The sequence below is a fragment of the Saimiri boliviensis genome, chromosome 2 (assembly GCF_048565385.1).
Source record: "Saimiri boliviensis isolate mSaiBol1 chromosome 2, mSaiBol1.pri, whole genome shotgun sequence".
NCBI lineage: Eukaryota > Metazoa > Chordata > Mammalia > Primates > Cebidae > Saimiri > Saimiri boliviensis.
The window spans coordinates 141,560,618-141,580,150 of NC_133450.1; the positions used below are offsets into that span (position 1 = coordinate 141,560,618).

The 19,533-nt window shown below is 51.9% G+C and overlaps 1 protein-coding gene across 9 annotated transcripts; it reads right to left on the minus strand.

Moving 5' to 3' along the window:
- Positions 1–1,103: 1,103 nt before the first annotated feature.
- Positions 1,104–17,860, minus strand: LOC120360689 (surfeit locus protein 6-like). 9 transcript variants are annotated; one of them, XR_012516496.1, is made up of 6 exons: positions 17,696–17,860; positions 16,968–17,177; positions 16,297–16,385; positions 14,957–15,169; positions 7,167–7,980; positions 1,104–6,068 (listed from the first exon to the last, which is right to left on the minus strand). XR_012516496.1 is itself a non-coding variant. In XM_074394554.1 (5 exons), exons 1-5 carry the CDS (start codon positions 17,787–17,789, stop codon positions 7,612–7,614), a joined length of 975 nt encoding a protein of 324 aa, XP_074250655.1. In that variant the 5' UTR covers positions 17,790–17,860; the 3' UTR covers positions 1,104–7,611. The 9 variants fall into 9 exon arrangements, 2 of the variants coding, with proteins under 2 accessions (XP_074250655.1, XP_039317267.1); XR_012516493.1 differs by having other exon boundaries at positions 1,104–6,899; XR_012516492.1 differs by having other exon boundaries at positions 1,104–6,908.
- Between the last annotated feature and the right edge of the window lie 1,673 nt (positions 17,861–19,533).

Genomic DNA, 19,533 nt, shown 5'->3' on the forward strand with positions numbered 1-19,533 from the left:
GCTAAACCTCCTTGTGTTTGCCCATATAAGTGAAGCCCTAACCCCTCCACCTCAGAGCACTGAGCCCAGTCCTGTGGAGTCTGGGTGTTCCGAGTGGTGGTCCTCAAAGTTAGAATGAACTATCAAAAATTGGATTCTGGGCCTTTCAATTATTTCAGGTGGCAGAAGAAACACTGACCCCACCTCTTCCTTTGGAGTTTTGTACTGCTTATTTCAAAGGGATTTCATCCTGCCTTTTGATAACCACCCAAGGGGTTCTTCCTGCCCCCCCAAAATAAAGACCACAGCATTCCAGTAAAGAAAGCGTTGAATAGACAGGAGGCTGGCCACGCCACATGGAGGAGAGAGTTTGAACTCAAATCATCTCATCCAAGGCTCATAGGTAGGTGTGGGCCCAGATGACCAGGGGCAGACATACGCTGTCTCTACTGTTACTGATTAAACAAATGTCAGTTTGATTTTGCTTATTATAGAGTTCGCGGTACACTGAGGTTTATACCCTGAAATAATAGTGAATGAAAAACACAGCACGAAAGGGAACAGCCTGTAGCTTGCAAAAGCAGGAGCAGAAGCGGTAACGGGAGGCCGTATTAAGCATGGCACATCCTGGGTGTGATCGCGGGGCAGGAAAACACCGCCTTGGTCCCAGGAACTCCTTTCCAACATGGGGTCTATGCCCGGTTACATAAAGGGGGCTTGTGTAAGCACCCAGGAAATGTCAGCGACCCCTGCTCACAGGATCCAGGAGGGTCTTTGCAGACGGGAGCTGGCAAGGCAGGAAGGCCTTTCGGGTGGAGATAGGGGAACACCTGCCGCTCTGCCTGCGTTCTCAGAATACGGGGTAACATGGCTGCCCCGTGTCCACAGTGCTCGGGAGACATAAGCCCCTTGACGCACTGTGTGTGGTCAGACCTGGTGGCACCCCCACCCGCCGTGTCCGCTGCGGCTGCGCATTAATGACCAGCGGTAAAACTGGTGTACTGCGTGAGCGTCTCTTAGAAACACCAGCTGTGTTGTGTATTGTAATCATGCATGCTTCTCCCCCGGCTATCTTGCCCCACAGTAGTTTCAAGGCCTCCCCTTTTAAACCCCCCGCTGCTTTCCACCCCTCAATTCACCAGTAATTGCCCCTAATAAAAACCTGCAGACACCAGAACTCAGGCGAACGTGGCCCTCGCACTTTACTTTGGTCCCCTGGACCCACACTTTCACTCTATTTCTGTGTCTTTGTCTTTATTTCCTTTCTCAATCCCTCGTCACCACCAGGGCTTGGGACACCCATGAACGGGGTTGGGGCTAGTACCCAACAGGCAGGGGTTTTTCAAGGCAGCTTAGGGGGTTGGGGTGGCCAGGTAACAGGCGATTGGTTGGGGCAGACATGAACTCATAGGTGCTCAAAGCTGTCCTCCTGCTTCTTAGGGGGCACCACAGGAGCGAGACTGGTGGGTCCAGGTAGAATCATGGGTATCAGACATGCAAAAAACCCAGAAATACGTCTCCAAGGCCAATCGACGTTGGGGAAATGGCGTATTTTGTGAGAGGGGTCCACACCTTGGCTCCTCCCTCTAGCCTCATGGCTTGTCATTAGCTTTACGCAGGCAGCAGAGTGTCGGGGGAGGCCTGTTACTTAAACTATGAACTAAATGTCTCTCAAAAGTTAGCTCAGCCCAAAAGCCCGGCAATCATTAAGGGAAAGGAAAGCCGGGGGTGTGTTAGCTCAGCTCACTCACTCGGTTTTTCTCATTGATAGAATTTTTGCAAAGGCGGTTTCACTTTCAGCGTGGGCGTTTCCTAACCTAGCCTGCTTCCCCAGGTCCTCACCCCAAACCAGCACCCACCCTGCACTCCCACGCCGGACCTTCCTTCCCTCCTGCTCACCTGGGCCCATCCTGGGCTCCCCCCAGGAGCTGGGGAAAGGCCCAGTGGTGCCACCTTGGCCTCCAGGCATCACCCCCAGCTTCTTCCCTCCTCCCTCCACGGGAACCTTGCCTCAAACATCAGTCCCGCTGCTCTCTCCTGCACTCAGCCTCTTCCTGGCAAGCGTGCCTCTCCCCTCTTGAAAAAGAGGCCATCGTCAGCCTCTCTTGCCCACCCCTATATAGACCCCCACTCCTCTCCAGCCCCAGTGTCTTGAAGGAGCCTCTGGATCACAGGGGCTGGGAAAATCAGCTGTTATCTCCACCAACCAAACACATTTTCCCATCCACGGCCCCTCAGTGGGTGAAGGCTGAGCCCCAGGGAAGGATAGATCATCACTGTCAGAGGCAATTGAACTAGAGTGACTCCATGTTGAATAGGGGCTGGGTCACAGGAGGCTGAGACTTACAGGGCTGCATCCTCAGGATGTTAGGCATTCTTAGTCACAGGGTAAGACAGGAGGTTGGCAGGATTGGTATCACAAGATACAAGTCACCGACACCCCTTTGATAAAACAGAATGCAGTGAAGAAACCCACCGAAACCCAGATGGCAACAAAGGTGATTTCCAGTCCTCCACACTGCTCATTATGCGGTAATTCTAATGCTTTAGCTGCTGAAAGACATTCCCACGTGCGCCATGACAGTTTATAAATACCATGGCAATGTCCAGAAGTTAGACTCTTTGTCTAAAACAGAGAGGGGCCCAGTTAAGGGAAATCCCCTCCCCTTTCTTGGGAAACTCTCGAACAATCCACCCCTTGTTTAGTATATAATCAAGAAATAATCATAAATATACTCAGTTGAGATCCAAGAACCCTGTCCCGGGGTCGGGATTGGGACTCCTTTCAGGTAACACTACTAGGTACAGGGAGCCCCCACATCCCCGGGCAAGTGGGGCAGAAACCGGAGCATCCGCAGCCAGTGCAGCGAGGCTCCTGTGTGGACTCCTTGGCCGCGGGTGTTTGGTTTACCAGTGGCGCCATTTTCAGTGAAATCACTGAAAGTAGATTTCAGAGCAAAGAGTATTCAAGAGGATCATCTCACAATAAGGGATAAACTAATCAAGAAGACAACAATTTTAAACTATTATGTCCCTCAGAAGGGAGCTTTAGGCCGGGTGTGGTGGCTCGTGCCTGGAATCCCAGCACTCTGTGAGGCTAAGGTGGGCTGATCACTTTAGGCCAGTTCAAGACTAGCCTGGACAACATGGTGAAACCCTGTATCTGCTAAAAATACAGAAGTTAGCCAGGCATTGTGGCATGCATCTGTAGTCCAAGCTACTCCAGAGGCGGAGGCAGGAGAATCACTTGGGTGTGGGACGCTGAGGTTGCAGTGAGCCAACACTGTGCCACTGCATTCCAGCCCGGGTGACAGAGACCCTGTTTCATAAGTAAATCCATGGCAGACACAGGCTCTGCAGTGGGATCAGGGTCAAAGGGCAGCATCTGGGACCTCAGATGTGTCACATCGTTGCTCATGATGGCATCATCATTGACCACACAGGCAGTCATTCATTTAAGAGACAGTTGCTGGCCGGGAGAAGTGGCCCACACCTGTAATCCCTCCGGCTCACCTTGGGAGGCCACCTCCCAGCTTCAAGCAATTCTCTTGCCTCAGCGTCCCAAGTAGCTGGGATTACATGCACCCGCCACCACGTCCAGCTAATATTTGTATCTTTAGTAGATACGGGGTTTCACCATGATGGCCAGGCTGCTTTCAAACTCCCGACTACCGGCTGAGTCATGAGACTCCCACCCAGGCGGGCCGAAGGTATTTGAGAGGCAGACACCCAGAAAGAACAGAGCGGATGTATCCTGGGGACCAACAGCCCGAAAGCCTGTCGGGCTGACAGCTCTCCAGACTGAAGGTCCCGAGCAGATTTTCATCCGTGTATTTACTCTTTGGCAGGTGATTCTCAGTAATACACAGGTGTTCTACATAGACACATAGCTCAAGAATCTACCAAGTAGGCAGCTGTTACCCCCCTACCACTAGTTACAAACGAAAAGATCTTCCGCAAGGGAACCCTGGGGCGGGGGAACAGTGTTCCTCAGTATCTCCCCATTTCAAAGCTAGGTAAGCAACACAGCTCTAGCTTGGTGGACCATTTCTCGGACGCTTCTGGATCCATACTTGCAAACCACACAATAGCAGACTAGTAACATCATCACAGCAGCAATCACACGTGCTCCAAGTGTTTTCATCTCAATTTTAGGGCTGTTAATCCATCAGTAGCTTCCTCAAGCACCCCGGAACCTGACTACCTACTCTTACATTTCTTAAGGAGTTGGGACCCAGAAATCTTTTGGGAAATAGGCCGGAGGCTGTTCTTCTGTAACTACCTCCTGCTGAAAAGGGGCATCCTCCTTGCTTGCCATCTAAAGGCCTTTCCAGGTGCTGTTTTATTCTCTCCCAATTATGTTCAGTCTCACACCTTTTAGACTTACTAATTTATGACTCTGCCACCACCAAAAGTTTTGGGGGGTTTAACACAGCTCTCAATCTAACGAGTTTACTTAGGAACTTCTAATGAATAAGAATTGGGGCCTGATTCCCTGTTATATTGTCCTTCCCAGACTTATCAGCTTTAGGGCCATAGGTATTTTTCAAAGTTCCTTTTTATTCAGCTCTTAACGTTGGCCATACTATTTTTGGTCACGGTCCTACTAGTTCCCCATCTCTCCAAACAAGAGAGTTGTTAATGACGGTATGTGTAAGTTCTCAATTGTAGTTTTTTATCCGCCATCTGAATTCCACGTTACTACAAGAGGACTCATTGGTACAGTCGATGCTAAGTGTCCCCTTAGGGGACCAATAATAATCACGTAAGAATTCTTGCGCAGCACCTCAGCCTCTACCACAACACAATCTCTCCAGGTTCACGTTTTTAACTTAGGGACCGTTCTTTTATTTGCATGCAAGTTTTGATGGCCAAAACATTGTTACTTTATTTTCTAAATTACAGAGAATACTAAGACCAGAGATCATTAAAGGAAGGAAAGAGTATATGCCCAATGTGTGAAACTTTTACTTCTATCCCAACTCCGGAAACACTCACTTTAATCGTGATAGCCATCACCATCACTACCAAAAGCTGTCCTGCTTTCTTCGGGTTTTCCTCTGCTATTTGTGAAAGCTTTAGTTTGACCCCAAGTCGGTGGTGACGTCCGGCGCTTTCTCTGTGGGAACAGTACGAGCCCTTGATGTTAGTCTCGTCATCTCTGCAATTGGGGGTTCCTCTGCAAGTCTATTTTCTTCATCTGGCTCCTAGTGCGGCTTTACACGTCTGGATGGTACCCACAGCGGTTGTTGATGTGGATCTGCAGAAACACAAGCAAAGCCTCTCCCCAGGTTATTACATTACCTCTTTCCCGATTCTTTGCAGTAGATCTCACCACCAGATCAATTGCCTTAGTTTCTTCGCTGGATTGTTCATTCAGGTGTTGTTCAGTAACCACGTTTTCTAAAGCCTCCAGTTTTTCTTTGGTCAGCTGCCATGGCTCTATCCATATAGGTTTGTCATCCATTTCGAAACAATAGGCTCTGGAGGCTTCACAATGGCTGCCATCAAAAAGAACATCCTAAATCCTGGCAAGAATTTTGTCCTGTAATTTCTGAAGTTTCCCTTGGGCTCTGCAAATTTTCTTCCAATCCCATCCCAGGCACATAGCCCTTGTCCTGCATCATTTGGTGGTCTGGGGGCTATGATTGTTCAAGTGTGAAAACCTCAGCTCCCCACTGCTGTAACAAATCTCTTCCTCCACAAGTTATCAAGGATTTGCATCACAATAGGCTGAGTAGGTCCAAGCTGTCCCTCATGCCCTTGCCAGGTTAAAATGCCACTACTTTGATACACTTCAGAGGTCTGCCCTACTCCAAGCACTTTGAGTATTTTCCAGGGGCCAAGAAAGTGGCCAATGTTGGAAAGAAATCATAGAAACATCTGCTCCGGTGTCTACCAACCCGGTAAATTTCTTTCCTTGACTCGTCATCTCACACGTAGGATGTTTACCTGTAGTTTGACTTACCGAATATGCTGCTGTCTCATTTGTTTGTACCTCCAAGCCCTGTCGTTCCTGTAGTGTCACTTTTTCCGGTTTTGTCACGTGGTTTAACTAAAAGCTGCGCGATGCTTCCCCAGGCTCAGCACTGCAGGGAAGAAAGTAGAGACTACAGTTTTAAGTTTCCCCTGTAAAGTCCGCATCAGTAACTCCTGTGTGAACTCCATCTCCTTGAGCAGTGAGACTACGTCTTCCTAGAAGCCAGCCCGCAGTTCTGGGGGTAAAGGGCTCAAACTCCTGGAGATAATTTTTTGCGGTGGCTCTCCTGGTAAAATGATTACCCTTTGAGAGCTGCACAAATCTACTGCTGCGCTCCCAGCTGTGGCAGGGAAGGAGCATTGCATAGGGATGAGGGACTAGGTCCTACTGGATAGGCCCCGGTTTGGATCAGAGCCTGAGAAAGGCCCCCAACCAGCTACCCAAAATCACATCTATTGGAATCAAGAAATAAGCTACGGTCAGAAATAGCTACGTTCTTTAATAGTCCAAGCACAAATGGATCAGGCCCATGCTGACTGATGGCCTCTTTAAACTCCTTCAGCTGTTTGAAGGGAAGGGGTTCAAAAGCAACCCGTCCTTGCCCTTGCTGATCTTGAGGGTGTACAACAGCGGGAAATTGCCCTGCCTCCAAATCTTCCTCCTTTCTCACTTGCTGAATTCTGGCTTGGGCGAAACCACTTACTGTAACTCTGGGAATACAAACGCATGAAGTGGTTACCGTAGCTCTAGGAATAGAAACGCCACCAGAAGCAGAGGTAGAAATATCGCGAGTACCTGCCATCCCTCAGCAAGACACTGGGAGGGGGAGCTGACGGGCACACCTTTTCCTCATTTGGCTTTTCATCTTTTTTGCTCTGTAATTTCTTTACATACTTTATCACACTCCTCCTCTCCCGAATCATCTTCCTTCTCATCGGGTCTGAAACAGCTCCAGCGCAAAACACATCAAAGCCCAAAGAGACCAAATAAGCCCCGTGTGCACTTGATTTTGTCCCATGTTACCCCAATATGACCGAGCTCCCCCAGCTGCCACCCTGGGAGATCTTTTCAAAGGTTCTCGGGCTAATCCCGAGCTCCCCCAGCTAACCCCGGGAGACTTTTTCTCTAGCATTCTCGGCCTAAACCCAGGTTCTCCCTAACTCACCCGGGAGTCTCCCCCGGGTTCCCTGGGCTCCCCCTAACTCACCTGGGGGAGTTTTTCAAACATTCCCAGGATTCCTTCCGAGCTCCTCAATTTGCCCCGGGGATTCTTTCCAAATGTACTCAGGATACCTTCAGCTTAGCCTCTCCTTTCTCCGTTGCTCTGGCAACTCTTCATCCTGGGTTTGAGTCCCCACACTTGGGTGCCACTTACCGAGAACCAGCTCAGTCAGAAGACTCCCACCCAGGCGGGCCGAAGGTATTTGAGAGGCAGACACTCAGATAGCACAACACAGTGGATGGATCCTGGGGACCAACAGCCTGAGAGCCTGCGGGGCTGACAGCTCTCCAGACTAAAGGTCCTGATCGGATTTTCAGCCACATATTTATTTACTCTTGGAGAGGTGATTCTCATTAATACACAGGTGTTCTACATATACACATAACTCAATAATATACCAAGTAGGCAGCTGTTACCCACCTACCACTAATCACAAACTAAAAGTATCTTCCACAAGGGAACCCTGGGGGCAGGGTAAACAATGTTCCTCAACACCCAACCTCAAGTGATCTGCCTGCCTCAGCCTCTCAAAGTGCTGGGATTGCAGGTGTGAGCCACCACGCCCAGCCAATTCTTCCTTTCTTGAATGCCCTTTCCTGCCATCCCAATTTTCCCATTGTTCGGGGTCAAGGTTGATGCTCACCTTCCCCGGTAAGTCCTCCACTATCTTCTCCGAATTCTCGTGGGGTAAGCAGGGCCGCTCAGTGGCTGGAGGGACAGGCCTCATAGCCAGGAAGCCCCGGCTTACGCTGTGACCCCGCTGCTTCTGGCTGACCCTGGAGAAGCCGTCCACGCTGAGCTGCAGAAGGGCCACAGCATGAATAGGAAGTATGAACAGTAGGTAACCACCAGACCGAAAACATCCGGCCTTCCTAAAAACCAGAAGAGCTACATTTTTAAAAAGCAAAGAATGTAGATCAAGTAGTCACTACGTGTAGTAAATGTGAAATAAAACACTGTCGAACAGAACAAAGTTGGAAGACTCATGCTACCTGATTGCAACACTTCCTATAGAGCTACAGTGACAGTGTGGCACTGCTGAAAGGATCAGGGGAACAGAACACACAGTTTAGAAAGAGACCTACACAGACCCATGGCCAATCGATTTCAGATAACGGTGTAAAGGCAATCTGCGGAGATGGTCTTTTCAGCAACTGGTGCTGGAGGACTGAACATCGTTATGCAAAAACAAACGAACCTCCAAAACGGTTTCGCCCATTTATTTATTTATTTGTTTGCTTATCTGACAGAGTTTCGCTATTGTTGCCCAGGCTGGAGTGCTATGGCGCAATCTCGGCTCACTGCAATCTCCACCTCCCGCGTTCAAGTGATTCTCTTGCCTCAATGTCCCAAGTAGCTGGGATTACAGGCATATGCCACCACACCCGGCTGTTTTTGTATTTTAGTAGAGATGGGTTTCTCCATATTGGTCAGGCTGGTCTTGAACACCCAACCTCAGGTGACTGCCCACCTTGGCCTCCGAAGTGCTGGGATTATAGGCATGAGCCACCACACCTGGATGCCATTTATTTATTTATTTGAGAGGGAGTCTCACTCTGTTGTCCAGGCTGGGTGGAGTGCAGTGGCGACATCTCAGCTCACTGCAACCTCTGTCTTCCAGGTTCAAACGATTCTCCTGTCTCAGCCGCCCAAGTAGCTGGGATTACAGGCATGTGCCACCATGCCTGGCTAATTTTTGTATTTTTAGTAGAAATGGGGTTTCAACATGTTGGCCTCTAGTCTTGAACTCCTGACCTCAAGTGATCCGCCTGCCTCAGCCTCCCAAAGTGCTGGGATTACAGGCATGAACCACCGTGCCTGGCCACAAGTCCTTTATTACACTGTATGTTTTACAAATATTTTCTCCCATTGTGAGCCTTTTTATCTTTTTGTTTTCTTAATTTTTAATTTTTGATGAAGTGCAATAATTGGCAGGATGGGTAGTTAGAAAATTGGCAAGGATATGGAATTGAAATACACTGGACCTAAAACACTTGACCCCACAAGAGCAGAATACATTCTCCTCAAGCACACACACAACATTTACCAAGAGAGATCATAGTCAGGGCTATGAAACAAACCCCGTTAACTTCAAAAGGATTCAAGTGGTTTTCTCTTTTTTGTGTGTTTTTGATACAGGGTCTTACTCTGTTGTCCAGGCTGGAGTGCAGTGGCAGGAACATGGCTTACTGCAGCCTCAACCTCCTGGGCTCAAGTGATCCTCCCACTTCAGCTTTCCCAGTAGCTGGGACTCTAAACCACTCCAGGGTAATTTTTCTGTAGAGACAGGGTCCTGCTGCATTGCCCTGGCTCAAGTGATCTTCCTGCTTCAGCTTCCCATTGTTGGGAGTACAGGTGTGAGCCACCATGCCCCAGGCAAGGACTCAGGTTACACAAAATATGTTCTGTGACCCCAGTGGAATTCAACTAGAAATCAGTAACAGAAAGATCTCTGGAAAATGCCCAAATATTTGGAAGCTAAATAACACACCTCCAAATAACTCATGAGTCAAAGAATAAATCAAAGGGAAATAAGAAAGTATTTTGAACTGAATGAAAACACAACATAACAAAATTTGTCAGGTATCACTCAACTTTTTAGACCTTGGAAATGCCTGACTGTCCCTCTTGCCTCTGGTCTTCTGCCGGGGGATTGCCCTTCCCGTCTTTGTTCACTGTGCTGAATCCTAAATGACACTGTCAACCTACAAAGAAATCCAGAGACAGACTCTCTAAAATAAATGGGATTTATTTGGGCATAGCATCTTATCTGGAATAATGCAACTGTGAGGATGGTTTGTGCTGAGTCCTGCCATCGGTCTGTCTGCAGACACGTCTTGTGCCGAGTCCTGCCATCGGTCTGTCTGCAGACACAGTCTTGTGCAGAGTCCCGTTCTTGGTCTGTTTGTACAAATGTCTTAAGTCCTGCTATTGGCCTGTCTGTAGGATGTTTTGTGCTAAGTCCTGCTATTGGCCTGTCTGTAGAAATGTCTTGCGCTAAGTCCTGTTACAGCAACGGGTACATGAGGGCTGCTTCATCACCTCCGTTTTATTAGAGTTTGACATAAGTGACTCCTTGCTGGTACCGGCAACATTCACAACTTTCTATGTGACTTCAGGGCCCTGCACCCTGAGCTGTCCCCTGGCCATTTTGCAGGACGACTATGAGACTGAGTTCCTTGAGCGGTAGGACCGGGTCTCATTCCCTCCCGAAACTCACCCGGGACAGCGACGGCCCATGCTACCCATTGCTGAATGACTGCATCCACTCTCCCAGCCAGTGTGCCAGTCCCCACCGAGCCTCGCTCTCAACCTCCCTGGCTGGCACAGGTGCCTTGCACAGACATCCAGTGGCACTAAAAGATTGCTGTGCTCTCAGCTTCCTCCACCTGCAGCCCTCACTGGCCCACCCAGCTGTCCTGTCTCTGCTCAGGATGAGATCATCCACCCACCCACCCCCACCCCCACCCTCCTCTCGGTCTCCATGGCCAGTTGATGGTCGTTCCCCCATGGTCTTCTCCAGACCCTCACTGGCCCCTTAGTTCACTATGATGACCTCACCTCTTGGGACTGCATGTGGGCATCTTTCCCTCAAACACATCTACATTTGCCTGACCAAGAATGTGGTTTCAAGGTGGGTCCCGTATCTGGCTCCAAATCCCCTCGTCAGATTAAAAAATTCCCCTGAATTCCCAGCTTGCTAAGAATTCTTTTTTTTTTTTTTTTTTTTTTTTTTTTTTTTTTTTTTGAGACGGAGTTTCGCTCTTGTTACCCAGGCTGGAGTGCAATGGCGTGATCTCGGCTCACCGCAACCTCCGCCTCCTGGGTTCAGGCAATTCTCCTGCCTCAGCCTCCTGAGCAGCTGGGATTACAGGCACACGCCACCATGCCCAGCTGATTTTTTGTATTTTTAGTAGAGACGGGGTTTCACCATGTCGACCAGGATGGTCTCGAACTCTCGACCTCGTGATCCACCCGCCTCGGCCTCCCAAAGTGCTGGGATTACAGGCTTGAGCCACCGTGCCCGGCCGGGAGGAATTCTTATTATAAATGTCTGTTGGGCGACTTCCTGAGTGCGTGTTCTGCAACCACTGAGATGGTCACATGGGTTTTACTCCTCTACTAATGTGAATTACACTCGTAGATACTCTGGCGTTGAAACCGCTTTGCAATTACGAATTAAATCCAGTGTGGCACTCTGCTAAACTTGGTTTATTATTATCGTTTAAAATCATGACATCGGTATTTGGTTTGTAAGTTCCTTCCCCTTACCTAGTTTTTCTTCTTTTCTAGTTTTGCTATCAAAGTTAAATTTATGAAGTGTTCTCTGACTTCTCTGTTAGAATTTGTCTAAGTCTGGAATTACCTGTTCCGTTTCATGGAACTTCCCTGTAAAACTGTTGAGGGGAACATTAACTATTGACTCCATTTCATCAGTGATTACAACTCAGGCTTTCTGTTAGTCAGTTTTGGAGATTTTTCTTCCATTTACTTTGAGTTGTTAAGTAGCACACTTAGTTTATCTTTGGCCCTCAAAAATACGGACACACATGCCAAGCGTGGTGGCTCACACCTGTAATCCCAGCACTTTGGGAGGCCGAGGCAGGCAGATCACAAGGTCAAGAAATTGAGACCATCCTGGCCAACATGGTGAAACCCTGTCTCTACTAAAAATACACAAATAAGCTGGGCGTGGTTATGCACGCCTGTAGTCCCAGCTGCTCTGGAGGCTGAGGCAGGAGAACCGCTTGAACTCGGGAGGTGGAGGTTGCAGTGAGCCGAAATTGCACCACTGCACTGCAGACTGGCGACAGAGTGAGACTCGTCTTAAAATAAAAATATAGAGACATGCAGCACACGTGTGTGAACGGCACTATTTGTCTACCTGTAGACGCACATGCATTTAGGGAACACGAGTTGTTTTTTGGGCAGGTTTGGCTCTGTTCCACAAATGTCTTCTTTTTGAGACAGAGTCTCACTGTCATCCAGGCTGGAGCGCAGTGGCGCAATCTCGGCTCACTGCAACCTCCACCTCCCAGGTTCAAGCAATTCTCCTGCATCAGCCTCCCCAGTAGCTGGGACTACAGGACAGGCACGTGCCACCACACCCGGCTAATATTTGTATTCTTTTGTTTTTTCTTCAGAAGTGAAAGGTCTCACATATTTATTACTGAGCCCAGGCAACCGAAACCTTTTTTTTTTTTTTTTTCAACATGAATAATGGAAGCACTGTGGGTTGTACTAATGCCCTCATAACAGATACAGAAACTGTTCAAACTTCTCCAGATAGCGGTGACATTTGTCAGCTTGATTTGGTAACACGGTTGTGACCTCCAGGCAGCGTCAGCATGCCAACGCATGTGTAATTTCTTACAGACCAAGCTTGGTTCTTCTCCAGCATCTCCTTTTGGAGTTGTACCTGATTTTATTACCAGTTTTCATCCGAATCCACTGGGAAATGGGACGATTTTGCTTTTGCTTGTTGGCCAGGAATCGCTGAATCTGGAAAGTCTTATGAGAAGACATGGCGAGAAACGGAGTAAAGCACTCGCCACGATGGTGAACGGGACAGAGAAGGAAGGCAGACGCTAATATTGGTATTTTTAGGAGAGATGAGGGTTCGCCATGTTGGCCAGGCTGATCTCCAACTCCTGACCTCAAGTGATCCACCCACCTCCACCCTGTAAAGTGCTGGGATTACAGGCGTGAGCCACCACACCAGGCCATGCTTCACAAATGTTAATATACAGTATTTTCATTATCTTTTAGTCCCAAATATTTCTAACATCCATTAGGCATTCTTTACCTCATAGAGGTAACTTACAAGTCTGTTTTAAAAATTCCAACTATGAAATTCTAAAAATTAAAATAAGTTGTTTTTGAGATGGAGTTTCACTCTTGTTGCCTGGGCTGGAGTGCAGTGGCATGATCTTGGCTCACTACACCCTCTGCCTCCCAGATTCAAGCAATTCTCCTGTCCCAGCCTCCCGAGTAGCTGGGATTACAGGATTGTGCCACCATGCCTGGCTAATTTTTGTATTTTTAGTAGAGATGGAGTTTCTCTATGTTGGTCAGGCTGGTCTTGAACCCTCGACTTCAGGTGATCCACCCACCTCGGCCTCCCAAAGTGCTGGGATTACAGGTGTGACCCACCGCACCTGGTCTACCTCGAAACTTGTTTAATGACAATGGGATATGGCCAGATGATGATACTGATTCCTTGAAATATCTTAAGACTTCTTTTCAGATCCTGTTGTGTCTGTCCCTTAGATGAAGCTCACACGCATCTGACGTTTGATCTTTCAGTGCTTTTCCATCTCAGTCTACTGTCTCATAACAGACACGCAGCTCCCTTTCGGTTACAATCTTTGTCTCATAACCGGAGACCAAAGAATTTTATTTACAGCTTTATCATCCATATACCACTGAAATTCACCTGAGCTGATTCAGCCTGCATTCATCCGACTGCCTGTAGCTTTGGCTTTAATTCTTCCATCACACTATCTTCCATTTGCCTCACGCTCTCTAGTTTCATTCTTTCTTTTTTCCTTTGGCCAATGCACGTGGCCCAACTCACATGCATGGACTCTGGGAAGGTACAGCTCCCTGCCTCCCTCTCAATTCTGAGCAGTGAAGAAGAGAAAGGAATGAGACCCCCACAGGCAGAAGCCAAGAGAGGGGGGCAGGAGCCATGGCGTTCTGCCCCAGGATGCCCCATGCCGGGACATGCTCCTGCCACTCCCGAGTGCCAGGTGCCCATACGCTCCACCTCAGGGCCGTCCTTGTGAGCTGTGAGCTAAGGTGGCCTGGCAATAGAGGCCACCCTCTTCCGTGCTGTGGCTCCTGCGAACACAGGCAGGGGAGAAGAGGCATCGACTGCCCACCCCCACCACCCCTCCTCCCTGACCCTGCAAACTTCGGGGAAGCCTTCAGGCCCGGGAAAGACCGGGCCCCAGTCTGGCTCCCCCTTTCCCTGGGTCTGAAGGCCCCGGGCCCCATTTTCAAGGATGACGCTGAAACATCCCCACAACTCAGCAGAGCACGACTCTGTCCCCTTCACACGGAGGGGCCACCATGAAGGACTCAGAGGGTCCCCGGGAGCCTCCCAGGCGGGAAAGGCTCAGGCCAGGCCCGCGCGCTCCAGGTCCTGCGGCAGGATGCGGCCCTTCCTGCGGGCCTTGAGCAGGCGTTGCTCGGCGCGGGCCGCCTTCTTCCTGCGCAGGTTCTGCCGCCGCCGGTCCTGGCGCTGCCGCATCTTCTCCACCACGCCAGCCGTGCGCTTCTCCCACCGGCGCCGCCGCTGCGCCCTGCGCTTCTCCTTGCGCTTCAGGGCCTCCTGCAGCAGGCGCTCGTCGTCCCGGACCTTCACGCCCTCCGCCTTGTACAGGAGGCTGGTCCACTTCATCTTGGCCTCCAGCTCCCGCGCCTTCCCCTCGTCCTGGCCGCGCAGCTCGTCCAGCCGGCTCTGCCGCGCCCGCAGGCGCTCCAGCAGCTGCCGGTAGTTCCTCCCGGTCAGCGGCGCGAGGTTCCCCTTCACCCTCCGCCTCTTCTCCTTCCTGCGCTGCGCCCTGCTGGCCGGCTCGTCTTCACGCACCTCCACCTGGGAAGGCGACACGACGGCAGCTCTCGCCAGCCCCGCACCCCATGGGCCCTGCGCTGTCCCTGTCGCCACCTTACAGACGTCATGGGGTCTGTGGGGAGGTCACGAAGCTAACAAAGGGCAAGGCTGAGGCCCGAGGCGGACCCGGCCACCCGGGGCCCGGGCTTCCACTCACCTTATTGAAGATCAGCCCCGCCGGCTCCCGAGGCGCCCCGACGGCCCCCTCCGGAACCGGCTCCACGGGCTCCTGGGCCTCCGCGGCCTCCTCGGCCTTCCTGGCCTTCTCTTTCGCCCGCAGCTCCTTTCGCTTCCTCTTCTTCCGGTCCCGTTCCTGCTTTCTCCGCTGCCTTTTCTCCAGGGCAGCAGGGGACAGCTCCGCGGCACTGCCCTGTGGGAAACAGGCGCTGGCTCATCAAAGTTCTCTGGACCCCGGGGTCCCCAAGCCTGGCCCATGGTCGACAAGAATCAGGGCTGGAAGACAGGTGAGGAAATCCTCACGCCGAACAAGGGGCCCACTGAGTTCAGAGTTCCACAGCGGGAATGGTGCTCCCCAAAATGCAAATGACCCCAAAAGGGAGAAGGGACCCCCAAAATTAAGAATCACAGCTGCCAACGGCCGGGCGTGGTGGCTCAAGCCTGTAATCCCAGCACTTTGGGAGGCCGAGGCGGGTGGATCACGAGGTCGAGAGATCGAGACCATCCTGGTCAACATGGTGAAACCCCGTCTCTACTAAAAATACAAAAAAAAAAAAAAAAAAAAAAAAAAAAAAAGAATCACAGCTGCCAATTCCCAGGCAGTTATCAAGTGCCGGGATACGTTACGAACATGGTTTCACCTGTCACACAGCGTTTTATGGATGAGGAGGGTCGAGACCACTGCCTAGAACTCTGGGAGTTGGGGACTGAACACCCAGGCACCTGTCCCGACTCCTACCCGCTCTGCTCATGAGCTTCCCAAACGAAGCTCTCCCCAGTGGCCTTTCTCCTCCCCAGGCCAACAAGAGCACTACACCAGCCTGAAGGAGACCTGCGCTACGAGAATGGGGGCCGCGAGCCTCTCGGGAACCACACACCGCACCTCGGGATGGCAGAGGAGAGAAGTGGGGACTGTCCCCACACAGCACGAGGCTTTAAGGAAGGGCCCCAGGGAAAGGGTGGGTACGGCGGGCACCACCATTCAGCACAAAGAGCTGCACTGGCACTCCGTGTGCCTGGCCACTCAGCTCAGGTCCCTCTCAACTCACAGGACTATCGCGGCATGCAGAGAAACAGACACGGGAGGGGCCCATCGCAGTGTCGTGCTCAGCAAAGGTAGCCTCCCAGAAGGAAGGAGGCTGATGACGCTAGGGACTGAGGTTCTCCAAGAAACGAGCAACTGCTCTCCCCGGGCCCAGCTGTGGGGCCCAGGCAGGGTCACTGCAGAGGGAGAACAGGGCTGCAGCTCCTGCTGACAGCCGACCCCAGGGAGAACACAGGCAGGGCAGAGACAGCGCTCCAGCACGCCTGCCCGCCTACCTGGCCCCGGGCCTCCTGGATCTTCTCATGCAGTCGCTGTCGCAGAACATCCAGGGCAAACAGAGACTCAGGCTGTGTGGCCGGGCCACCTGCAGGGAAGGAGCCAGGACTGCAGGGGGCGCTCTCTCGCCCTTCCTTCCCTCCCTAGGGCCCAGCACCCCTGTCCCACTGCGGCCACTCATGGATCTGCAGGACAATTCCCGTAAATTCTACGCCACCGCTTCCACCTGGACTGGTTCCTACAGCATCCTCCAGGATAGGAAACTGAGCGCCTCTCCAGGTAGGTCAATGTGCGGAGAAAACACTTCCTAGGGCACAAGCCAAACACCTCCTCCAAATTCTGCAGCCTGGGCCCCTGAACAAGTTGGCTCTCACGACACCCCTGCAGAGACCCGAGGGCAGTGCAGCTCTTCAAGCCAAGCTGCTCCAGGTGCTCAGAGAGACACAACGTCACCCCCTGCCATTCTGCTCGCCATGTGGCTTGGAACACCATACAGTTCCTTCGGTCCCATCCACGCTAGTGCGCCTGTGAGCTTCTCTTGGGGAAATCTCCTGCTATCCCTGTGGGCCTCAGGCTGCTTTTTTTTTTTTTTTATTTTTTAAGAGCAGAGGGGACCAAGCCCAAGCCAGCCCTGCCCTGCACAGAACCAACACGGCCTGAAGCCTCTCACCTGCGGGGGTCTGTGCTGAGCTGGAAGCTGAAACTGCTTCCCCTTGGTCGGCCTCAGGCTTCCTGGCCCCAGAGGCTGCGGGCGACTTCTCCCCCAAGGACTTGGCCTTGCGCTCGGCAGCCTTTTCTTCTCGCTCCCGGAATTTCTTTTGTGTTTTCTTCCTTTTCTTTTTCGGGGGCCCTGCAGTTTCTGGGCCTTGAGTTTTGCCAGCTAAAATGTAAAATGCGAAAGAGTCGCTGTCACAACCCTGTGGCACATTCAACAGGCAAGAAAGGCTCACCAAGGCCTTGATCCCAGTAGGAGGCAGAAAGAGGATCAGGACTAGGGGCCAGAGACACTGAGCGGAGGTCGAGGGGGGCGGATCACTCGAGTCCAGAAGTTCAAGACCAGCCTGGGCAACAAGGCGAAACCCCGTCTCCACTAAAAATACAAAAATCAGCCAGGCGTGGTGGAGTGCGCCTGTATTCCCGGCTACTCGGGAGGCTGAGGCAGAATTGCTTGAACCCGGGAGTCGGAGGCTGCAATGAGCCCAGATCGCGCCACTACACTCCAGCCTGGGCGGCAGAGCGAGATTCTGTCTCAAAAAAAGAAAAAAAAAAAAAAGAAAGAAAATGGCGGTAGTTTCACATGTCACGGAGATTTTTTTCTAGTACTTCACAGACCCGACTACACGGACCGCGGCCGCGTCCCCCCTTCGCAGCCCCCCGAGTCCCGGCCCTGCGCATTACCCCGCGTGCGCGCCTGCGGCTGCGGGCCCGGCCGGGCGCAGATCTTCCTGGCCAGGCTCTGCAGGTAGGCGTCCTTGGCGAGCAGCGAGGCCATCGCGGAGGTCCGGGCAGTCCGCGACTCACACCGTCCCCGCGGCGGCGGCGGCCACCCTCCCCACCCCCGCCGGAAACCACCGCACGTGCAGGCGCCGCCAGACGAGCGCCGAGCCGCCAGCCCGCGCGCTCGATTAGTCAGGCCTGGCTCCTCCGGAAGCGGCGCGCGGGGCGGGCGCACAGCATTGTGGGCCGAGGGCAGCCGACCTCCGCCCGGAGTCGCTACAGCCCGAGATCCCGATTTCCGGCCTCGGGGGCTCCACCTCCTGGGCCCCTCACGTGTCCCTGCGCCCCCCTCACCCCCACCCCTGGCACAGCAGGCGCGCTGCAGTAGGGGCGAAATAAATGAATGACCGCCAGTATATTCATTCATTCCTTAAGGGGCCTCAGGTCTCCGGCGGACGCGGACTGAACGCCTGACACGTGGCAGGCCTTAGGTTCAGTCCCACCGGACACAAGCCGTGTGTCACACACAGGTGTTCTCGGCCAGTGTCTGCCCTATAGGTAACTGATAAGCCGGGCGAGCGTGGGATCGTCAGGTGAGGGGAGCGGCCGGGAAAGCCCCAGGGGAAAGGGAGAAGGGTTGGCTGGGAGGGAGCCAGCCTGTTCAAGGAAGACCCTGGGCAATGTTTTGCTCAGAAAAATATTACTACACACCACTATTTTTATCACAGGACCAGGCCTTTATAAGAACTCACCTGGGGCAGGAGAAAAGAGAAGTCATGGCCTGAGGCTTGGGACCCCCCATACCCCAATTCCTGCACAGGAAAATTACAGGCTCGTTAAGGACCCAGAGCCCCTTCCAGGGCAACCCTGTTGGTGAAGGGAGAACTTGGAAGTCTTAAATTACAATTGAAAAGGTGGCTGCTAATATATGTATATTAGAAACAGTGAGAACTAAACTTCCTTTCCCTAACTTCTTCCATGAGGCCAGTTAAAAAATGGTTTTGGGGCCAGGCGCATTGGCTCACGCCTGTAATCCCAGCACTTTGGGAGGCCGAGGCGGGTGGATCACGAGGTCAAGAGATCGAGACCATCCTTCTCAACATGGTGAAACCCCGTCTCTACTAAAAATACAAAAAATTAGCTGGGCATGGTGGCGCGTGCGTGTAATCCCAGCTACTCAGGAGGCTGAGGCAGGAGAATTGCCTGAACCCAGGAGGCGGAGGTTGCGGTGAGCCAAGATCGCGCCATTGCACTCCAGCCTGGGTAACAAGAACGAAACTGTCTCAAGAAAAAAACAAATTGTAGCCGGGCGCGGTGGCTCAAGCCTGTAATCCCAGCACTTTGGGAGGCCGAGGCGGGTGGATCATGAGGTCAAGAGATCGAGACCATCTTGGTCAACATGGTGAAACCCCGTCTCTACTAAAAATACAAAAAAAAATAGCTGGGCATGGTGGTGCGTGCCTGTAATCCCAGCTACTCAGGAGGCTGAGGCAGGAGAATTGCCTGAACCCAGGAGGCGGAGGTTGCGGTGAGCCGAGATCGCGCCATTGCACTCCAGCCTGGGTAACAAGAGCGAAACTCCGTCTCAAAAAAAAAAAAAAAAAGAAAAAGAAAAAGCTTGGGCTAAAAGAGTAGCATAGACTGGGGACTGGCCAGGGCTTAGCAACGTCGAGGCCGCTGGTGACCCTAATAGGTGTAGTTTTGCTCGAGTCGTGGACACAAAACCTGTCTGACGTAGGCTTGAGAGAACTGCAGATAGACATGTCAGCTGCTTCCCCGTGGAGCTCTGCTCCCAAGGG

Coding starts and splice junctions, on each gene's coding strand:
- LOC120360689 (XM_039461333.2), bottom strand. CDS start 17,789: ATGGCCTCGCTGCTCGCCAAGGACGCCTACCTGCAGAGCCTGGCCAGG. Junction 17,178..17,695: donor GCCGCAGGCGCGCACGCGGG/GTAATGCGCAGG, acceptor TTTACATTTTAG/CTGGCAAAACTCAAGGCCCA. Junction 14,782..14,956: donor CGGGGCTGATCTTCAATAAG/GTGAGTGGAAGC, acceptor TCGCCTTCCCAG/GTGGAGGTGCGTGAAGACGA.